This window comes from Eublepharis macularius, chromosome 5 (assembly GCF_028583425.1).
Source record: "Eublepharis macularius isolate TG4126 chromosome 5, MPM_Emac_v1.0, whole genome shotgun sequence".
Classification (NCBI taxonomy): Eukaryota; Metazoa; Chordata; class Lepidosauria; order Squamata; family Eublepharidae; genus Eublepharis; species Eublepharis macularius.
The window spans coordinates 83787568-83803633 of NC_072794.1; the positions used below are offsets into that span (position 1 = coordinate 83787568).

The 16066-nt window shown below is 41.2% G+C and overlaps 1 protein-coding gene across 2 annotated transcripts in view; it reads left to right on the forward strand.

Annotated features, from left to right (window-relative positions):
• The window catches only part of USP24 (ubiquitin specific peptidase 24), a 176996-nt gene that overhangs the window by 38217 nt on the left and 122713 nt on the right, over window positions 1–16066 (forward strand). The window contains exons 2-10 of one of the 2 annotated variants that reach the window (XM_054979479.1): window positions 1124–1289; window positions 3330–3397; window positions 4848–4991; window positions 8266–8388; window positions 9435–9470; window positions 10256–10321; window positions 10922–10987; window positions 11745–11819; window positions 12817–12975. In XM_054979479.1, the coding sequence (XP_054835454.1) occupies window positions 1124–1289; window positions 3330–3397; window positions 4848–4991; window positions 8266–8388; window positions 9435–9470; window positions 10256–10321; window positions 10922–10987; window positions 11745–11819; window positions 12817–12975 (903 nt within the window). Of the gene's footprint in view, window positions 1–1123; window positions 1290–3329; window positions 3398–4329; window positions 4397–4847; window positions 4992–8265; window positions 8389–9434; window positions 9471–10255; window positions 10322–10921; window positions 10988–11744; window positions 11820–12816; window positions 12976–16066 lie in introns of those variants that run through there. The other variant, XM_054979481.1, reaches the window with a different exon arrangement.

The following is a 16066-nucleotide window of genomic DNA, read 5'->3' on the forward strand; positions in this document are numbered from 1 at the left end:
TTCATTGTTTTTGGGACAATGATGTCAGCTTGCCCCAGGGAGCATTTTGTCCTATTTCTGAACTCCTTAGCCACTAGTGAGTGTGTGTGTGTTCTTCAATGCATCCATATGCCCCAAAATCTATTTCTCTTTCTCATGAAACACTGGTGGTTTTGCTGCTGTCTCCACGGATCCTATCTTTGAGACTGGTAACTATCACCTTCCAAGAAACTGTTTTCTCCTGTTTTCCTCCCTAATTTTCTCTTAGCTAGCCTCGTATGTGCGCATTGTGTTGTTTTCTGTACATTTGCCATTTTATAACAACAACAACAATATTCAATTTATATACCACCCTTCAGGACAACTTAACACCCACTCAAGGCAGTTTACAAAGTATGTCATTATTATCCCCACAACAATAATCACCCTGTGAGGTGGGTGGGGCTGAGAGAACTCCTAGAAGCTGTGACTGACCCAAGGTCACCCAGCTGGATTTTCTTTAATAAAAAAGCCTTTCCAGTTGAACATCTGTCTGGCTTTATTTTGAGAGTTTTCTAAGAGAATAATCCCTGTAAACATATGTGGAGAATCCCAGTTACCCCCTCTCTCTTGTTTCTTTTAAGCTAATTCTCCCAACTAATTAGGAGATTGCCTATTTGGGTAACATTCTGAGTTATCAAGCTGAGCAGTAGGCATGCAGCTACCCTTTGACTCTCTACAAGGCTGTTTTACATTCCTGTGCTTACTGCTGGGGAGGGACAGAACTAATATGAATTGTCACATGTTTTATTCTGTAACATTTATATGGTGCATTCTAATTTGTAAGCCACTGAACTAATGTCCCATCACTGCCATGTGTGTTTGTCACATTTTCTGATTCAGCACCATAGAAAATAAAATGGGAGGGAGTGTATCTAGCTCTTTTTCTAGCATTCTTGCATTTTCTGCTGCATTTTCTGCTCAGAGTGGAAATACGAAGAAAACACAAAAGCTGCAGGTTACAGCCTCTGATCTGAGAACTGAAATACTTGTTTATTAGCTGCTTTATCTTTAGAAACTATGCTCTTCAAGAGTGAATATGCTTCTGAGAACAGTAACTGAAATGCTAAAGGTTGCCTCTTCATATGTAGCTTCTTTTTTACAGAAAAATGATGAAAATGGGAACTGCTCTGGCGAAAGTATTGAATTTCCCACAACAAATCTTTATGAACTGGAGAGCAGAGTATTAACTGATCATTGGTCCATCCCATATAAGCGAGAAGAGTCTCTTGGCAAGTGTCTAATTGCATCCACTTATCTAGCAAGGCTGGGTAAGTTAACTCTCTTAAAATAAAATAGAAGCATATAGAAAATGCTTATTTCCTGTCTTATAAATTATGGTGTTAACTTCATCCATTGATGAGAAATGGCCTAAAATAGTTGCTGGCTTCTTGTTTCTATCATAAATGCGTCAAGCAGGTTTTAATGAGATTTTTATTTTAGTTTAACTGCTATGTTTTCAGTAGAGTACCATACACCTTTATATTCCATCTCTTTTTCTGCTTTCTTCCTTACCTTTTAATTGTTTATAAGCATTTCATTTTGTAGTTACTGTACTGCTCTGTTTAGAATGTGTGAAAAATGACACAGATTTAGCCCTCATGAAAAATATTTTATTGGATATTTTTAAACCATTGAGATGACTAGCCTGAGGAAGCAGCACAATGGAAGAATTAAAAGTTTATTTTCCAGTGTTGATGAGCCCATTTCCTCCCCTGAAACTCAAGAAGCCCTCTGGAGACTGCTTTAGACGTGTAGCCACTTAATTTATTGCAGCAAAAACGAAAGAGACTCTAACTTAGGAAAAGGCTTTGATATGAAAATGCTTGTGATGTAATTGCACTAGATGGCAGAAGTACATGTTTGTAACATTGCATGGATAGTTTGCAACCTTGCAAGTGTATGCATTAATATTCTAGGTGCTCAGCTGGTATCTTCTTGAAAATTGTATATAGATAATTATTTTTATTTGGTCAGGGAGAATATTAAGGGTTAACACTGGGGAAGAAGGTGAATAGATGTTGTGTGCAAAGTGTTTGACTGTGGTATGGGATGGCCAAGGAAATTTGCTGAGAAGGTTAGGTGAGAGAAACCAGAGTGGAAGCTAATATAGCAGGAAGCAGCCTGTTTTCCAGCTATCTGTGCTGCCGGTAAAAGACACATGGGTTTTGCTTTTACAGAGAAAGATGATGAGGTTCACATCTGTATGGGAACTGAGCCATTTACCCTGGAGTCTTTTGTCATGCTCTCATGTGTATGGTGACATGCTGGAAGTACTCAGGAGTGAGGGAAAGGCATTCCTCTTATTCCCAGGCTGTTTTCTTTATTACACACATGCATTTCAGAACATCCCTAATGGTTTCAGGCACAAATTGCTCAGGTTGGGGACCTTGGGAGTGCTTATCATGTGAGAAAAGCTATTTTATTTATTTATTGGGATTGGTAGCCGTGTTAGTCTGTCTGTAGCAGTAGAAAAGAGCAAGAGTCTAATAGCACCTGTAAGACTAACAAAATTAGTGGTAGGGTATGAGCTTTCATGAGCCATAGCTCACTTCTTCAGATACAGCTAGAATGTGAGTCCATCTGTCCTTATATCTTGGAGAGTGGAGTGATTACAGAAGCCAAATGATAATAATCAGTGAATGACAAAGGCAGACATGATTGAATAGGGTGGGGTACGCAGAGAGATAGTGGTTGTGGAGAAATTAGCACCCATCACCCCTCTGCATACCCCACCCTATTCAATCATGTCTGCCTTTGTCATTCACTGATTATTATCAGTTTTATTTATTTCACTTCTCCCTGCATATAAGGAGTATGGAAGTTGGTAAACATGTTGCTTCAGTGTTAAAATTAAAGCATTAAAATTATGCAGGCGCAAGGGGTGGCAATTTTCAATCACCACAGACCTCCAGTTCCTTCCCATCTCCTAGGAACAGCATTTCAGGTGACATTTTGGGCAGCAGTGGGAAAAAGACATCATCAAAAAAACCCTAAAAAACCCAATCCTGCACCATGGAAAACTAGGTGGGATCTAAGATGCTATCTTATTTATTAAATGCATTTATTAAAATGCTAAAACTGCCTTTCTTGAAGACATGCCCATCGTTCTTTATTACAAATATAGGGCCTGATCCAACCAGTTTTTCCACTGGTGAAAAGGGAAGAAGGGGATCCCTTTTAACATCTTGCTAAATGGGACATTTGTGGGTAGCCATCGGATTACTTACAAAATTTGGTGAAATTTTGTCCTCTTGTTTGCAAAACTTGGCAGCAGCCTAACTTTTTCCTTTTCTCCCTCCTTAAATCAGGACTTTCTGATTCTGATGAAAATTGCCGAAGATTTATGGATAGATGTATGCCTGAAGCTTTTAAAAAGGTGGGTGGAAGGGAGAGCACAATTTAAACTACTCTGATTTGGAGAAGAACTGGTGTGTGACTACAAAATAACTTGTCTAATTCTGACAGATGTCTCAGACATTGTAATTAGAGGTGGGCATGAACCGGGAAAAAACTGAACCGTGTGGTTCGTCCCGTTTTATGAACCAGGAACCAGGAACTTGCCCCAGTTGGTGAACCAGTTCGTGGTTCATGGGGTTTAAATACCCCTTTCCATGCTGCTGCAAAGCGGCATGGAAAGGGGCATTTCACCCCCTCCAGCTTGGATCAGCTGCTTCTTGGGGATATCCCCAACAAACAGCTGAACCAGGGGTTTAAATGCCCCTTTCTGTGCTGCTTAACAGCGTCAGAATAAGGGGCGTTTCACCCCCCACCGGCTTGGATCAGTTGCTTGTCAGGGACATCCCTGACAAACAGCTGATCCAGGGTTTAAATGCTGCTTTCTGTGCTGCTTCACAGCAGCAGGGAAAGGGGCATTTTACACACACACCCACCGGCTTGGATCAGCTGCTTGTCCCCGATCTCCCCAACAAGCAGCTGATCAGGGGGGGTTAAATGCCCCTTTCCATGTTGCTTCGCAGCGGCAAGGAAAGGGGTATTGCGCTTTTACATGAACCAAATGAACTGGCAGGCCAGTTCGTGGAAGTTCATGGAAAATGGGCTTCCGTGAACCATTGGTACGCGAAGCACGAACCAGCCCAGTTCGTGACGAACTTTAGTTCGTCTTGCAGTTCGTGCCTATCTCTGATTGTAATGGATAAAGTGGAATATCTGGATAGAGGTTAAGAATGATAATTAACCCAACTATAGATCATATAATGATTAGTTAAATCGTTGTGTTTTTCAGGTTTGGTACAATGGCTTTAAATAAATATCCTTCAGATAGCCTTTAGCAAGATTAAACAGTTACTGGTTTCCACTGTTGCACTAATGAGTGTGGTTGATAAATTCCCCTATTCTGTGTTGCTTTACTCCTCAGGTTTGTATAGTAAGAGCTGCGTTTGATCATTCTTTTGCACGGTGCTTATCAGGGACATTTTTTTTTGTGTTTTTGCAGCATAATAATCCTTTATTGGAATAATGGAAATACAAAAACAGTTAGAGCATTGAATAATTCTATAAAGATGAGGAGAAGGTTTTGAGATGATGGGACAATAAAATCCAGGATAAAGATGTTCTTCTCCGGGCCACTAACCCACATCTCCTTTGGAAGTTACTGAAGATATCTCTGAATATGCTATAAAAACAAAATCTTAAAAAGAGGAAATGCTACATGAAGTTACTTCTGTTCTTAATAGATCTCAGGATGGAATGTGAAAGTCAACTGTTGTTAAATAAGAGCTCTACAAGTAGTTCAGTACTCAAGGCTGAATCTTCTGTCTTTTTAACATACTTTCTTCTTGCCATTTTAACACTGTGTTCCTTTGCAGCTATTGACATCAAGTGCTGTTCATAAATGGGGTACTGAAATTCATGAGGGAATCTACAACATGTTGATGCTATTGGTAGATCTGGCTGCTGAGCGAGTAAAGCAAGACCCTGTTCCTGTTGGCCTCCTAGCTGTACTTACTATGGTATAGTAATTACTTAAATTATTTTCCTGAGGCTGTTCAAGGCAAGGAAGTGGTTGAAGTTAATATCTAGGCCATTTTTTGGCCCAGGTATTAACTGATGATATGATTTGTGGATTCGATGATTAGGTGTGGGGGGGTAGAAATTGCATGATATGAAAAGCCTTATATTTTATAAATATAGAGTAAGTATTAAGCCTGTAATTTTACCTGTGTTTGTTGTAGAGAAAATCAACTCATTTTTTTAAAAAAAATTCTTTTTTCTTCACGTTTGTATTTCTATCTTTTCCTTTTTGTTAGTTTTTATGAATAAAACTTCTAGAATATATCCAGTCCACCCAGTTACTGCATTTAAACATCAAGCTTAACTATTATTTAACAGGATATCTGAATTGGAAACCATGGTTTGTCAGCCAACCACCAATCAAGAATAGAAATCATGGTAAAAGTGGATTTAGAAAATGTGATGTGTATTCATTCTGGTTTGGCATGGTAATTGACTTGCAAACCATACTTTCACTGCAAACCTCTGACTCCCCCCCCCACCCCAAGGTATTCCTGATGGTTTTCTGCCCCAAGAAATAGTTTTTCAGGGCCTATTTTGGGCTGTAAGAGAAGTCCCACTCCATGAACAAGAGTTCCTTTTGTTGGCAGAAATCACCACTGTATCAAAGCCATTTTATAGCTTTTAGTGCTCTTCTAGTTAATGCCCCACTCAGAGCAGTGAACAAAGGTAGTGTGTTGTTATCCCCATGATACTACTGGGGAGCTGATGCTGAAAGGAGTGGCTTCTCACAGTCACAATAAAAATAGTAGCATATTTGGGTATACAGTGAAACTTCACAATATTGAAAACATCGAACTCGTCAGTAGTGTATTTACCATACACATTAATAGCAGATTTTTCCAGTTTGTACTCTGGACTTCACATCCTTAGGTTGTAAAGTGTGAGGTTTTGTAAATTTTTATTGCTGGGATGGTGATGGCTAATTAGTTGTAGTTAAAGGCTTTAACATTTTCTTGGTTGGGTTGGCATTGTTGTTAAGAGAATGAGCTGTTAAAAATCATGAGAATAATTTGCTCATGAGCCTGTTGAAATCTCACATCATCATGAGTTCACTAAACAACTGTAAATGCTGTCAGCTTCAATCTCTTTATTTTAATGTGATGATAATATTAATATTGAAAGGATAATGCCGCTTCTCATTTTTTTAAAAAAGCAGGATTTTCTGGAAGCCTATTATTATTTATTTATTTATTTATTTATTTATTTATTTATTTATTTATTTTGTTCGATTTATATTCCACCCACCCCGCATCAGCAGGCTCAGGGCAGATTACAACCAAGTTTAAAATAAAACATCTTAAATACACAGATTAAAATGTGTGTGTGTGTGTGTGTGTGTAACACAGCGGCACATAATCTAGACGACCACCTTTTTAGCCATCTTCGAAGCATTTTGGCAGGAAAATATGAGAGATGGAGGTATCACTAGTAGGGAGGGCATATGTTGTACTCCCCCGGCTAGGGGACACCGCCTCGCATCAACCAAATGCCTGGCGGAACAGCTCTGTTTTACAGGCCTGGCGAAAAGCTAACAAGTCTTTCCGGGGCCTGGTCTCATTGGACAGAGCATTCCACCAGGCTGGGGCCAGGACTGAAAAAGCCCTGGCCCTGATCGATGCCAAGCGGGCCTCCCTAGGGCCAGGGATCTTTAGTAGATGTTTATCACTAGAGCCAAGAGTCCTCTGGGGTTCATATGGGGAGAGGCGGTCCCGCACATATGCCGGTCCCAGTCTGCATAGGGCTTTATAGGTTAGTACCAAAACCTTGAACCTGATTCGGTACTCCACTGGCAGCCACTGCAGCTGACTCAATACCGGCATTATATGCGCACGCATTGGCATTCCGGTGATGACCCACGCTGCTGCATTCTGTACCAGCTGTAACTGCCAGATCAGGTTCAGGGGAAGCCCAGTGTCATGGGACGAAAGATAAGGGGTGAGCTGCTTGGTCTGTCGAAGATAACAAAAAGACCTGGCAACCGCAGTGACCTGATCCTCCATCGTCAAGGAGGGATCTAGGATCACCCCCAGGTTCCTAACTCTTGGAGCTAGTGTAAGCACCACCCCATCGAGTGAAGGAAGCCGGGGTCCCGAGTCCACATTTCCGCGGCTCAGGTACAGGATCTCCATCTTCGCAGGGTTTAATCTTGGCCGACTTTGCCTCAACCATCCAGCCACAGCTTCAAAAGCATGCTCCAGGGCAGCTGGGGCCGATCCAGGCTGTCCGTCCAACAACAGATACAGCTGGGTGTTATCTGCATATTGGTGACACCCAAGTCCGAAACTTCGCACCAACTGGGCGAGTGGCTGCATATAGATATTAAATAATAATGGGGAGAGTATCACCCCCTGCAGCACACCACACAGTAGTGGTCTACGGGATGATATCTTCTCCCCCAGCGCCACCCTCTGTCCCCAGTCATGGAGAAAGGTGACTAGCCACTGTAACGCTGTCCCCTGAATTCCCACATCGGCAAGGAGGTGGGTCAGAAGGTCATAATCGACCATATCAAACGCTGCTGAAAGATCTAATAAAATCAGCAGTGCCGATCTGCCTTGATCCAGATGTCCGCGAAGATCATCCGTGAGGGTGATCAGCAACATCTACACCCCATGTCCTGGAAATACCTCTGAGTTTACAGAAAACTATCTTAACCCTGGGTGGGCTTTCTCCTTGTGGATTTCTTGGTCTGCACAATGGAGACCCATGTCCATTAATGTTTCTGTCTTTTTTAAAAAATAATTTCACTTTTTATACTTTGGAGGGTAAAGAAGAGGCAGTTGAGGGGAGACATGATTGTTCTCTTTAAGTACTTAAAAGGCTGTTACTTAGAGGAGGGAAGGGAGGTATTCCTGTTGGAAACAGGATAGGACTCGAAACAATGGGTTTAAACTACGAGAGGGAAAGTACTAGCTGGACATTAGGCAAAACTTCTTCATGTTAAGAGTAATTCAGCAGCAGATTCGGCTGCCTAGGGATGTGGTGGGTTCCCCCTCATTGGCACTCTTCAAGGAGCAGCTGGACAAGTACTTGTCTGGGGAAGCTTTAGGCTGTTCCTGCATTGGGCAGGTGGTTGGACTGGATAAACTGTACAGCTCCTTCCAACTCTGTGATTCTATGAGGGACAACATTATAAACCACCAGCTATTCAAAATGGTTTGTTTGTAAAATGTTAATCCTATTCCGTTGTTTTGTTCCTTTATGCTCCAGGCTCTTAACCCTGACAATGAGTATCATTTCAAAAACAGAATGAAAGTGTGCCAGAGAAACTGGGCAGAAGTATTTGGTGAAGGAAACATGTATGCTGTCTCCTCTGTTTCTACTTTTCAGAAGGTCTGTACATTTCAATTCTCTTACTATGAAATAATAAAAAGTTGCTTTTTAAGTGACTGTATAGTATGCATGTGTGCACATGCCACCTAGAATTGGTGCAGTGATTTTAATTTTAGCGCGATTTAAAAAATACCAAACTGTAATTAAGAGAGTTTAATTATGGAGTTGCATGATATTCAGCTTGACAAGCCTTAGTTTGCATTCAACCAGCAAACCAGAATGAGAAACCATGGTTTATGCCAACAATATATAAAACCGTAGTTTTGGTTAATACTCCATCTCCAAAAGCTGCTATGCCGGATTCAGTAATGTATTTATGAGGCTGAGAGGAGGTCAACAAGCAGTAAACCATAGTTTGCCTGTTGCATGTTTGAAAAGTCAGACATCAGTTTGTGTGCTAAGCTATGGTTAGCACTAATCATGGCTTTGGTTGTATCTGAATTGAGCCTTTGGGTACCTAACAGTTTTTGGTCTATCTTCCGGCCTGTAGCCTTTGCTACTACCCTATATCTGATAGTTTGGTACTTAAAGAAATATATAACCAAAAATCCAGGGCTTACTGTTAAGTGGTTAAAGTGGCCACTCTACAGCAATTGCATCCTAACAGGTTGATTATATGAACTTGTACTTAGATCTTGGTAGTGGCAGAGTGAAAGTGATGTGATTTCCTTTACTTTTGGAGTGACTAGATAATTTTTGTCATAGGACTTTACAATTTGGGTTTGCTTATGCTAAGCTAGTGCGTCTTCATTTCAGCGCAGGAGTCTTTAACAATACACTTCTTCGTAATAGTCTGTAAATATAACTGCATCTGAGTCAGAAATCTCAAAACCTAATGTTGCTGTAATACATTATAATTGATATTGGGCAATGATGGTAAGTAGATGGTGCTGAGTACATCTAGTCACTTTGCAAGCACTTGGCTTTGTATTTGAAGAGTCTGTGCATGAATTAGATGTAGATTCCTAAATGAAATACATCTGATTAAAATATCAGTATTTTTCAGTACAAAAATGTTTTTAATTTGTTAATTTCTCAATTTCTAGGAACCACATGGATGGCTCGTGGACTTGGTGAACAGGGTAAGTATATGTTAAAATATTTTACTCATACTGAGCCATCAGTATACATGGCACTTTACAGAGTTTCAAAAGTAGATCATTCTGTGTCCTCAAAGAGTTTACAAAGTAAAGTAGAAAATGGAGAAGAGTGAAGAAGGATGAAATGTTAACAAATAAAGTTAGAAAATGATCTCAATTGGGTACGAGAGTTACCCTTTCAATTGACTCTGTGTCTGTACACTGGTTCCTCCTTGACCTAAGAGATGCAGGTGTATTTAAAATTTGACTCTAGGATTTGTATAAAACTGTCATAAAGTTCTGCAAATTGTGACACTCGTATTCATACAAACTTCTTTATTCTTTTCCTTTCCTCTCTCTCTTTACTCTGCTGATATTTAATTTCCATGGCGTTTGATGTTTGTTTCAACAATATTTGGATTTCAGGAGAGGAGAATGATGTGAGCCACCTTGGGTACCTATTGGGGAGAAAGGTGGGATATAAATGAAGCAAATAATATATAATTTTGGAGATTTTTCTGTCTCTTCTTGTCATTTCAAGTGTGAGTGAGCTAATGTGTGAGTTCCCCTTTCATATTGCTGTGGTGAAGCTACTAGCCACAGCATGCCTTCGTGCTGAATTTTCCAATGATGTCCTATTACACCTAAATATTTATATATGCATCTTGCCCTTTTCAGAGATACCACAGGCTGCTTTTATGTATCTATGTTGGAAATAATGTTTTACTTGCTATAGTATACATATATCCTTAAATGCTTTCATGATCTAATTTTCTGTGCTTGTTTAGTTTGCAGAGTTAGGTGGGTTTTTGGCAATTCAGTCCAAACTACATTCAGAAGATATTGAACTTGGGGTAAGTTGAATTTCTACTTCTCTTTGTTTGTTTTGTTGATCTTTCACCAGGATTTGTTGTAATTTGGTGCTTCTCTAGTTGGAATTGAAGTAGAATTTCTGTCCTGACGGGGGTGGGGGCTGCTAGATGAAATCGTATTTTCCCTAAACACAGCATTGCTTCAACTATAAATGTAACTCTCAGTTGACAGTGTGAAAAGGTTTGCTCACTTACCTCACCCATTTGTTGCATCTGCTCTCTGGCGATTGGACTTACGACCGATTTTAGCAGATGCTATTATTCTATATTCTCTGGAAAAGTCAATAATGCTAGGAAAAGTGGAAGGCAGTAGGAAAAGAGGAAGACCTAAAATGAGATCACTTGACTCAAAAAAGGAAGCCACATCCTCCAGTTTGCAGGATCTGAGCAAGTCTGTTAATGATAGGATGGAGGAGGGTAACCATAGGTCGGATGGCAGTTGATGGCACATAACACAAACACATTATTCTATATAGCATGTTTCTTGTAAGTCAGAGGTCAGATTGGCCAGTTTTCATACAGCACCTTCTTCATGTCTACCTTGTGGGGTCCTAAATACCTACTCTCCTCTTTCTTTTCCAGGCAGTTTCTTCATTGGTTCAACCTTTGGGGGTTTGTGCAGAGTATCTCAATTCTTCAATAGTGCAGGTAATGAACAGTTCTGTGTCTTAGATTTTTTAAAGAATATATAAATGCGGTTACAGTTTTTAATCGTATGTTAACAAGTTTTATTGTAAACAAGATACTGTGTTGCATGAGTGTATTTTGCATTTAAAAATCATGTACTGGTGATCTTGTTAGCATGATTTTTAAATGGATATAACTTCAGGTAAAATGGCATGCCATCATAACCTAATTTTTAAAAATTATAAATATTAAGTAATGTGTGTTATTTTCTTACTTCAGATACTCTTGCCACAAGCTGACATATGTCTGTTCAAAGTTGTATGCAGTTTGTTTTAGGTAACTGGAAGTGTAATCCTAAACAAAGTTACTCCAGTCTAAACCTATTGATTTCAATGGGCTTAGACTGGAGCAACTCTGTTTAGGATTGCACTGTGAATATTAGCTTTAAGCTGCAATCGAAACAGCCTTGTGCATGAGTGGGAAGTACTTTTGCTTAAGGAAGAGGGCAAATTACTGATATTTGCTTTCTGATTGGAGCCCTTCTTGCCATTTTATTTGTTAAGTCCCATTGTCCTTCAGTAGCAGTTTGTGGGAATGTGAGGCTGCAGTGCAGAGGGCTCTGAAAAGGCCTTGTGGTCTGTGCCCATCTGATTGGGTCTACCCTAGGTTTCTGATGGTTTGTTCCTTGTTTCTCAAACCGAGAAGCAGTCCATGGTTTTAAAGATCTTGGGTAATTCTTTTTACACTATAACGTATTGAATGATTTCCCTTTTCACAGCCAATGCTGGATCCAGTAATTCATAACATGATTAAATATGTACAGAATGTGGAGGAAAAGGACCTGAAAGACAAGGTAGAACTTAGTTTACTAACTACAACCCAGCATTTTCAGTACAATTTAAGTATAAAATGTTTTTTTTTGTTTCATTTGCTCCTGTGCCATTATGCCGTACCCTGCTCTACCACTGAAGTGTGTAGAGCATGTACTGTAATAGATGAATGTTCAGTATTGGAGGATTTTCTTGTTAGTTGCAGTGTCTGTAGTCCATTTTTTCATTTTTTTACCCATTGGTTCTGTTGAACATCTGTATTCCTCTTTACTAGATGCAATTATTTCATTGCTATAGCTGTCCAAAGATTTGCTTGCTAGTTTGACTCCTGATATTTTGCATTTATCTCTATACCTATCCATGTATGCTGGAGTTTGTCACAAAAGGGTGAAGCTGGACAATGATGTTGACAGTTTTGAGTTTGGAACCCCTGCCATTTTTGTAGTGACCTGATTTTAAATCACAGGGGAAAATGTTATTAACTCTTTCCTCTGACATGGTTTTTGATCTGTGACAGTCCTGAGAAGCTGCTATTTGCCCACTAGAGTAAACACATCTTTGCCTCAGTGGGGCTAATAGCAGCTCTGTGAGGCCATTTTAGGTTGGGAAAACAAAGTAAAGGGAAAAGGCTTAATTTCCACCACACACACACCACCATCCCAGTCTGAGTGGGCACCTGCCTAGCTGCTATTTACAAAGAAGAAAGGCATGGGAGTTTCAAATGCAGAGCTCCCAGTATCTTTTCTGTGTTGACCTTTGCTTGTCTTTGCCAGTAGATATACAAAAATTGCACGACCCTTTAAGCAGTTATAGATATATACTTAAGTTAAAAATTGTCAGTTTGTTCATACTTACTGTGAAAGTGATGATGTGAGCTTTCCCAGAACAATCTATAGCCATGTTCTATGTATATTTTGGTGGCACTTTGAAAATCATGTTATGTGGTGGCTTCCCTGTAATCAGAATTCATTCTTCACATGAAACCCTTTACCAAGCATTCCTAATTCATATATTTCACAGAGACTGGTCAGTATCCCTGAACTTTTATCTGCCATCAAGCTACTTTGTATGCGTTTCCAGCCTGACTTAGTAACAGTGGTGGATGACCTGCGATTAGACATCTTATTGCGTATGTTGAAATCACCACACTTCAGTGCAAAAATGAATTCACTCAAAGAAGTAAGTTCATTAAACTAGATTTTTAAAATTAAACAGGATTGATATTTCCATGCACTAAGTGACTTGGCTTACTATCAGGCTGGTTCCAGGTTTTGAGAGACTCTAGGTAGAGAGTGCTCTGGGGCCCCTTCCCCTCCTCCGCCCACCATTAGGACCCTGCTCACATTTCCCTTCCTGCTCCTATCAACATCCCCTCTCCCGACCCTCACCACCTGTCCATCTTTTCCCTGCTCACTCACAATTTGTCTCACTGCCCATGCTGACAGCTACTTTCATGCCCTTTCCTCAGTGGCACTGGGTGGTGTGTGCTGCTTGGGAGTGTTGCTGCTGTGACCTTCAGAAGTACCACTTGTGCCACCTGCATATTGTTCCCTGCCAATGATAGCCAGGAGCACAAGAGGTGGCGCCCTTGTGAACAGTTGGGTGAAGAAAGGACATGCATGCAGGTGGTAGAGGAGATATGTAGGTGGGGGAGGGTCAGTGACAGTGGGTCCTGCCCAGAAGCCCTGGCCCTGCCATAGCCCACCTCGAGATAAGTTGATGGTCACGTTCGCAGTTCTAACGTGAGTTTTAGAAAAAACTTATACATCATACCAAGCTTGATGGCCTAATGGTGGTTTGGTCACCAAATTCTTGAAAAATGCAGAGATGTAACAGGGTACAATTATAATTTCCTTTGAAGTATCTGTGCTAAGTGACAAATACATACTGCTAGCCTACATACAGTGGGTTTCATGAACTAAGTCAAATGAGTTGGATCCTATGAACCATGAGCATAAGGCACTCATCTTTTCCTACCATTCAAACTATGCTTGTAATCCATGAAAAAATAGTGCTGGAAGTCAGGGACCCTTGTGGACAATACTGTGGGGTACAGGGAACTGTAGTTAGGTGGTGGCTCAGGTTAAATTGCCCTCATTTTCACTGTAAGGGGGAGAGCATCATAGCATAGGGGATTGCTGTCAAACAATCATGGTAGCAGATCTTAATTCAAATTACCTGTCTCCAGCAGTGGTGGTATCTGCTCTTTTTATCAGAGGAGCTCTTCTAAAAGACTCCCTCTATCTGCTAATTTATAATTATTTCTTCCTAATTCTACTTTTTGAGCCTATCTCTTCAGTCAGCAACCCAGTGCTCTCCCTTTCTCTCCCCTTCTCAAGAGGAGAAAAAAGGAAAGTAAGAGGACAGCAATCTTAACACTCATAATAGAGGCAAAGGCAACAACGGCATATACAGCCATAGATGGCTTACTCTCCTCTCTGGAGGATATAGATTCCCTTTGCTCCTAAGGTGGGAAGTTGGTATCAACCACTCCCCTCCCCTCAGACAGCCACTGCAGTGCTGTAATGGATATATGATAGGAAACATGGGCTGGGGGGATGCAGTGCACGATGCCAAAGCTGAGTGTTGACATGGCCAAGACAGGGTGAGGGGAATCTGTTCATTGTCTCTTCTGTGCAGTTCCCGTTTGATTTGTGCAGGCCAGCCATGGATGTTCTAAAGATTCTAAAGGTGCAAAGCGCTCGCCTAGCGTTTTTGCATACTTTCCCCCCCAGGTGTGACTAAAAAAAGGTGAGGTGAACAGCTCCCTCCCTCAATTCTTCTTTTGCAGCCACTGAAGATGAATATCTTCTTTCTCCACTCTTCATATCTATCCTGCTGTATGCAGGTCAGGGTCTTCAGTTCCATGGTGTCAGAGGCCCTCTTCAGAAAGTGTTGTGGGACGAAGATGGCCCAATCGGATGCACACAACAAATGCCTTTTGTGTCTGAGCAAAGGCTAGAAGCAATTTACACCCAAAGCACGCCATGAAAGGGCTCAAAGCAGCATTTTGGGAGTCAGCTGTGAAGGGCTCCACCACCTCCAATCACATGGCTGCAGATAAAAAACCACAGCTTCCAGAATGAGCCTGCTTGGTTTCTCCTGCCTCTTCAGTTCTTGGCTCAATTGCTAAGGACCAGTTGGTTCCTGATGCTTCTTCATCGGTTCCACCTTGATGTCCGTTGGAGCTACCTGCTAAAAAGGCAAAACTTAAGTCCAGGTGTGTGGACAAGCCTTGAACTTCAAAGGGCTACAAAAAGAAGAAATTGTTGTCGAACTCAGTTACATCGAATCCTTTGAGTCCATCCAGAGTTCCGAGGACACTTTCCCTGAGACCAAAACACCATTCTACTTTGGTTCCATCCCTTCCAAAGGGGAAATTCCTGAAGTCGTTGACCCATCCCCTGCTATTTCCCCTGCTAACCCCATCTCCTGTATGCCCATTGGAAATCCGTAGAGATTCCTTGGTTCCATATGACAATAACAGTCAACTGGAATTGGTTCAGCACCCAAGTTGCCATTGATTCCATTACTCACTGTATTGTTCACCCTACCTGTTATGCTTACGAGTATGAAGGTTCACTGGGAATGTACCCACCTCATTTCTGCCACAAGGAAGATCTATATATCCATGTCTACTCAGAACCAAAGTGAAAATCAGAATCTTTGTCAGTTCTCAATACAGTTCCAAAAGTAACACACCCTTCCACCCAATCAGATGACGACTCTGATGTCGGCTCCAATTTTTTGTCAGAACAATCCCCATCAGAATTCCTTACTGCTGACTCTACTGTTCATTTTCGGTCTTCTGTGCATTCCCACATGGGACTGTGCACGTGCAGGCCTACTAATATGGAGGTTTTTCTAGCTAACTACCACCAGGGGGCACTCCCGCCTCCCACTGTGCCTGCGTGGCCGTTTTCCCGCCAAAACGGCCCCTAGGAAGGTGGGGCGCCCCCTGCTACCCTCAGTTCCTCTTTTGCCACCATGTAGAGAGGTTCTAGCTTTTTGCTTGTGAGATAAGTAGTTGTTTCTCTGTTTCTCATGCTTAGTGTTGAAGATGTTGGATAAAGCTCTTTTCAAGCGCTGCGTGAAATGCAACACAAAAATGACCAAAACGGGTGGTCATTCCCTCTGTCTGGTGTGCCTTGGAGAAGGGCACCAGACACAAAGTTGTAAACACTGTCAGGGCTTCACTCAAAAAGCCCGTGCAGAGAGGTCTAGCTGACATAAAGTGGCTTTGTGGGCTAAAGCTATGGAAGTTCCTGCT